The sequence below is a fragment of the Bufo gargarizans genome, chromosome 11 (genome assembly GCF_014858855.1).
Source record: "Bufo gargarizans isolate SCDJY-AF-19 chromosome 11, ASM1485885v1, whole genome shotgun sequence".
In the NCBI taxonomy this organism is placed as follows: domain Eukaryota; kingdom Metazoa; phylum Chordata; class Amphibia; order Anura; family Bufonidae; genus Bufo; species Bufo gargarizans.
Genome location: NC_058090.1, coordinates 91,841,102 through 91,847,691, shown reverse-complemented (window position 1 = coordinate 91,847,691; position 6,590 = coordinate 91,841,102). Strand labels below are relative to the sequence as shown.

At 47.6% G+C, this 6,590-nt stretch overlaps 2 protein-coding genes across 9 annotated transcripts in view; one reads left to right on the top strand and one right to left on the bottom strand.

Annotated features, from left to right (window-relative positions):
* Positions 1-4,463: 4,463 nt before the first annotated feature.
* Positions 4,464-6,540, top strand: LOC122921420 (octapeptide-repeat protein T2-like). Its single transcript, XM_044271397.1, has 2 exons — positions 4,464-4,534; positions 5,907-6,540. The coding sequence occupies exons 1-2, from the start codon at positions 4,464-4,466 to the stop codon at positions 6,538-6,540; spliced, it is 705 nt and encodes a 234-aa protein (XP_044127332.1).
* The window catches only part of LOC122922091, a 35,498-nt gene continuing 34,415 nt past the window's right edge, over positions 5,508-6,590 (bottom strand). For all 8 annotated transcript variants that reach the window (XM_044272556.1, XM_044272559.1, XM_044272560.1 and 5 more), the window contains one exon: positions 5,508-5,843. The gene's annotated coding sequence lies outside the window, so the exon portion shown is untranslated. The remainder of the gene's footprint in view (positions 5,844-6,590) is intronic.

Genomic DNA, 6,590 nt, shown 5'->3' with positions numbered 1-6,590 from the left:
ATCAGGCTAAAGTCCTACAGCTGACACTTCTGATGCAAGGAGTGAGCGCAGGATGTCACTGGACGGCAATTATATTTAGGGCATCGGCCGCGTCACTTGCTGGACAGTTTAAAAGCATCGCTCCACCTAGGAGCACAATTTAAGGTGGCAGAAATAGCAACTGGGCAGCATGTTCCAGACCTCCCGTGGCACCAGGACACGCTAACGGTTTTAAATGCCTGCAAGTAAAGCACTTTTATTTTTAATAGCGCTCAGCAAACTCCTGTTTTGCGACGTTATCATGCAGCCATTAAAAAGAAAAACGCTTTTAACCGCCATGTTGGTTTTTATTTTACCCCTGCGTTGTGCCCGGAAAGTTTAAACCCTGCCTTAAGGTTGCGTAAATAGAAAATCCAAAATATAGGATCAAAATTTGTATTTATAGATCTGATAAGGGTCCATTCACACGTCCGTAGTGTGTAAGAAAGTCATCCAATTCTGCTTGGCTGTAACCACCACTAGGGGGAGCTGAAAGGGAATGTGGTCATCAGAAAATGACCTACTGTTTAAGGAGGACCCGACATGTCTGTTTTACTAAATCATTTCACTCCCTGTGCAATCCCGGTTCTGGAGCACTTGTTTATATCACTCCATGAGTCTCTGTTCCTCAGTTATTGCTACTAGAAGTTTATTAATTCATCTACAAGGGGGGAAAGGGGTTCCCTTCCGTCTCCTACTGGCCGCACTGATTGGACAGCGTCCGACTATGCAGGGTCACCCCACCGGTAACACCCAGTTGCTGATTCATTAATACATTTCTTGTAGCAATAACTGAGGAACAGAACAAAACAGAGGTATATCAAATGATGTTCCTGAGTCATTATTACATGGGGAATGCAAGGAGTTACTAAAACAGACATGTCAGGAGAGGTGAATCAAGTTTTAGGTTAATTATTTATATAATCTTCAAATGCTGCAGTTTTCACACTGGACACTGAGGCCAACACCGAGACGACTTCTCAGCAGTCATCTCATTATAATCACTGGCAGGACTGCAGTGGTCACAGCACCTCCTCCCCGTCATGCCAGCAACAGTTTCGCATAGAAGTCAATGATTCATCTCCAGTCTCTAGGTTTCTATGGCCCATGGTGGCCACATATATCTGAATGCTTTTAATAGCAGGTAGAGCAAGATGGCCGCCCCCCGCAATCACGTAGAATACATCATAGATCAGTGATCTAATGTTACCTATACTTTCTACACTGAAGGGTCTTATGGGCAGGGACCACTGCACCTATAGTCTCAAAACAGGGGTGACCATATACTGTATACCTAAACATCAGTGACGGTGGAGGTGACAACAGATCAGGTCACATGCCCAAAACCATGTCTGGTAAAACTTTCCGGGCAGGTAAGGTTCCATCAGGGGCAGCGTCGTTCACTCATATTGGTACAAAAACAGTTTGGCGGAAATCATCTTTGATCGGTGAAAGGGGAGATTTAGTTACTGCTTCTATTCAACGGGTGTTCCGGGTCTGTAGGGTCATCAATATCGGATCGGTGTACCTCCACCAATCAGCACAGCTCCATACAGCGAGTAGTGGTCGTGAACGGTACTGCAGCACCAATCCCATTTTATTGTAGTAGCCACAAACCAGTGTATAGAGCGGTGCTGTTTGAGGGTCGGACCCCCAACAATATGCTAAGGATAGGTCATCAGTATTACACCGTATTGGACCCTTAAAGTTTTCTTCTTTTTTTGCTATTTATTCTGTTCCCCATCATGATCTTTCCTTCCTGACCCCTGGCTGAGGAATTAGGATATTCTTGTAGCCTTGCACCACCAATCTCCTTCCATCGACAATTTTTATGCCCCCGGGACCCCATAGGTCCTATCATGTAATGTATTATTAGACTTTCATATGAAAAACTCAATTTATGGGACCTAAATTCTGACAAAAAGTCCCCGCTGGTTCTTAATTTCTGGGCTCATCCTTCTCCACTACGGAGGGTGATCTGATGGGCCTGTATGCAACGAGTATTAATCAAGTAGTGATACTGATTTGAAGGAGATGTATGAGGGGGTGAACCACCTTCCGCACTCACAACTACTGGCCAACTTTAAAGGTCTGCCACACAAGGAAAGTCTGCAGACACATCTCCTGGTTTGAACAATTGGCCGCCCAACAATCCCCGGCTCAAAAATTTATCTTGAAGATATATCTGAGCCTTAGTTGTCTCTTCAGATCTTAATACACTGCACGGGAGCCGGAGCTCGGTGTTACTCGGGAGGAAATCCAGGAGATCTATGAACATGTTTGTGGCTCTTCTAGATGCATAGTCTTGCAGGAGACTTCTTCTAAGTTGGTCAGCAGATGGTGTAAAACCCCAGACGCTTTACATGCCGTGAACCCTTCCTCTTGTTGGAGAGGTTTGTCTGGTTCAGGGTCGTACACACACATATGGTGGGACTGCTAGTTGATTCAGACATTTTTGAGTACGGTTGGGGCCCCCATTGTTTTCTCACCCACTGGCCAGGATGCCAGACTTAAGGACCTCAGCTCAACCACTCCTCAGTCCTTTGCTAGGTACTGAAAGGTCTGGGCACCTTGGCCATACTTGATTGATTCATAGACAGTTTGCCAGTCTCTGGCCCAGCGCATTCCTGAGGCGCCCTGTTTTGTAGCGCATATAGTTCTTTTAAGCTATGCCCATGTGTATTTGATGGGCACAGTTTCTATCTACGTGGAAATGATCATGTTCGGATCCGGCGCTGGTCCAGTTGGAGCGCTGATTTATGCTGTAATGTCTTGTGTATTATAAAAACAATAAAAACAGAATTGACAAAAACAATACAAAACTGAATTTATCATGGAAAAGACTTTACCTATGTATTATTGATGATCTCCAAAATGTCAAAAAAAAATTCTCTCTCCCCACAGGTGGGAAAACCACAGGACTCTGCTCCACTCACCCCCAATGCTGCTGCAAACTGAACTAATGAGGAAGTAAACAGGTACGGGAACATACAGTAAATCTGGCTACACACGGGGACATACAAGATATCTGCGGAGGTGGGAATGTGGGAGATTATTTGCAGTCTTGCATTCAGTGTCCATGTTGGTGTCTCTCTGGTGTTCTGAATTCCAGTGTCATGCATACGTCCATACACCAGCAGGGAATTACGTCTCTGCCCCAGCTATAAAATGGGGCTTAGGTAGGAATTTGTAAAGTAATTACTGCTCCATAAATCATCAGAGGCTAACCTCAGCCCATAGACGGGTTTTCTTCTTAGGCCTGATGCACGTGACCGTGCCGTTTTTTTGCGCAAACCGCGGATCTGCAAAAAACAGAAGCCGCCCTTGTGCCTTCTGCAATTTGCGGAACGGAACGGGCGGCCCATTGTGGAAATGCCTATTCTTGTCCGCAAAACGGACAAGAATAGGACACGCAATTTTATTTTTTTTTGCTGGGCCACGGAACGGAGCAACAGATGCAGACAGCACACAGAGTGCTGTCTGCATATTTTGCGGCCCCACTGAAGTGAATGGGTCCGCACCCGAGCCGCAAAAAATGCAGCTCGGATGCGGACCACAAAAACGGTTGTGTGCACGAGGCCTTAGTCGGCGGTCAGCTACGGGACGGGGAGACCCCAGCTTCCTAAATGTGAACCACAAAAGGTTTAGCACAGGATCCTCAACCCCCGCTTTGTAGTAACTACTGGTATTGTCTATAGCAGGAATGCTCAACTTGTGGCCCTCCAGCTGTTGCAAAACTACAACTCCCAGCATGCCTGGACAGCCTACAGCTATTAGGGCATGCTGGGACTTGTAGTTTTGCAAGGGCCGCTGGTTGAGCATCCCCGGTGTATAGAGTTTTCCACAGTGCCGTTAGTCACACAGATCACCTAGAAAGGGAAGGTCCCCATAATTAAATAGAGACCCCCATCTAATAGATACTCACTTTCAGCAGGATTGTCCAACCGTTTAACGTATATGGGGGTCTCCTAATTCTCCCCCAGTGGCAATGTCAAACAGAGCTGTCTGTAGACAGTCATTTGCATGGGTGCCATGCTGGGTACAAATTACACCGCTGCTCTGCTACTTCGCCAAGAATACCCCGACAGCCAAAGACTGCTGGGAGTTAGAGGGTAGGTCCACATACAGCGGAGAAATCTGCTGCAGATCTGAGGCAAAATGCCGCAAAAAGCAGATGCATTACATAGAGTCAGTGGATTTCACCCTCTTCATTGCAAAGGATGAAATCCGCAGTGGAGATGCACAGCATAAACTGCTGCCTTCAAATCCACACCGCAGGTCGATTTCTACAAACTCCATCTGCTTTGCTGGTACTGTACAAGTCTGCGGATTTTCTGCGCAAAAATCTGTGACGGCAAATCCCCAGAATCTCAGTCTAGAAACAGCTGAAAGGTCCCAGGTTGCGGACCACTAAGCGGGGCCCTACTTTACAGCAGCTGGAGGAGATGGAAGTAGTCAGCTGCGATGGAGATCCACCATCATGTCTTCTGAAGGAACTGGTTGTCACCATCGAAAGGTAAGGCTGTCCGTAACATAGCAAAGTGAATTAATGTCTCAGTGTAATGTAAGATGGCTGCACCGTGGTCAGCCTCATTTCAAGTACAAAGCTCCAAACCAGATACTGCTGGCGGACAAGAGCGGTGCTGTTTCGGGGAGGAAAAGATCACGTTTTATTCTCATTACGCAAATCACTTTTAATTTTCATATCTTCAAACAGAACTGGTTTTGGTGGATAAGTCTCAAATGCCAATAGGGACAGGGAGGATAGTGGAAGCTCTGTCGAGCCACTGAAAACGTTGAAATTTTAACACGTTTTCAACACCAGGTGGCGCTGCTAGAAACAGTCCAAAGAATAAAATGACACGAGGAGAGTGTCAACTTTCAGGTCACATTTTACTGGTAGAAACAAACAAAACAAAAAATGTCTTCCTGAAACCGAATAATAACAAAGTTCTAAAACTATATACAAGTCCCCAGACAACTGCAGATGGTTTAAAGGGGTTTTCTTGGAGTTGTACATTTATAGGTCATCAGTATCACATGGGTAGGGGTCCGACTCCCAGCATCCTCAGCCACAGCTTTTCCTTGACCTGTCATGTAGTCCCATTTAAAGAGGTTCTGCAGTTATTTTAAACTGATGTGCTATCCTCTGGATAGATCATCAGCATCTGATCAGCGGGGGTCCAACAATCAGGACCCCCGCCAACCAGCTGTTTGAGAAGGCCGTAGCGCCGCGGCCTCCTCAGTTTACTGCAGGACCAGTGACGTCACAACTAGTATCACTGGCCTGGGCGGGGCTAAGCTCCATCCAAGTGAACAGAGCTTTGCCCCGCCCAGGCCAGTGAAACTAGTCGTGATGTCACTGGGCCTGAGATAAATAGCGAGAAGGCCGCGGCGCTACTGCCTTTTCAAACAGCTGATCGGCGAGGGTCCCGGGTGTCAGACCCCCGCCGATCAGATGCTGATGATCTATCCAGAGGATAGACCATCAGTTTAAAATAACTGTAGAACCTCTTTAAGTGAATGACATTGAGCCGTTATACGAAGAATGGCCACTACACAAAGTGCAGCGCTGTGCCTGGTATACAGCGAAGAGGCTGCAGCGCCCCCGATGAGTGCCACAGCCCTTAAAACAGCTGATGGGTGGGGGGTGCTGGAGTGAGACAATATCCAGTATCGATGTAACGCCTGGAAAACCCCTTTCATGAAATGTTATACACAAGTAATGACTGTACATAGTGACAGGTTATATTAACGTGAACATAACGCGTTGCTCCTGATAATATGGCCGCCTCTGGACTTCCGCATCAAGATGGAAAGGACATCTGCAAAAAGTCAGGACAGTGAAAGTGAGTTACTGGCGTTCAGCAGTGGCTGGTTCATGGAAGAGAGAAGGTAGAGGAAGAAGGGCGAGAGGAGGAAAGGGGGAAGAGGAAGAAGGGCGAGAGGAGGAAAGGGGGAAGAGGAAGAAGGGCGAGAGGAGGAAAGGGGGAAGAGGAAGAAGGGCGAGAGGAGGAAAGGGGGAAGAGGAAGAAGGGCGAGAGGAGGAAAGGGGGAAGAGGAAGAAGGGCGAGAGGAGGAAAGGGGGAAGAGGAAGAAGGGCGACAGGAGGAAAAAGGCGAGGAAGCGGAAGAGGAAAGGGCGAGGAGAAGGAGGAAAGGGGAAGAGGAAGAAGGGCGAGAGGAAGAAGGGGAAGAGGAAAGGGAAGAGGAAGAAGGGCGAGAGGAGGAAAGGGAAGGAGGAAAAGGGCGAGAGGAGGAAAGCGGGAAGAGGAAAAGGGCGAGAGGAGGAAAGAGGGAAGAGGAAAAAGGGCGAGAGGAGGAAAGAGGGAAGAGGAAGAAGGGCGAGAGGAGGAAAGGGGGAAGAGGAAAAAGGGCGACAGGAGGAAAGGGGGAAGAGGAAAAAGGGCGACAGGAGGAAAGGGGGAAGAGGAAGAAGGGCGACAGGAGGAAAGGGGGAAGAGGAAGAAGGGCGACAGGAGGAAAGGGGGAAGAGGAAGAAGGGCAAGAGAAGGCAGGGTGATCAGGAATAGGGAAGAGAAGGGATGGGAATAATGACAGTAACAGGAAAAG

Coding starts and splice junctions, on each gene's coding strand:
- LOC122921420 (XM_044271397.1), top strand. CDS start 4,464: ATGGAAGTAGTCAGCTGCGATGGAGATCCACCATCATGTCTTCTGAAG. Junction 4,535..5,906: donor CTGGTTGTCACCATCGAAAG/GTAAGGCTGTCC, acceptor GGTTCATGGAAG/AGAGAAGGTAGAGGAAGAAG.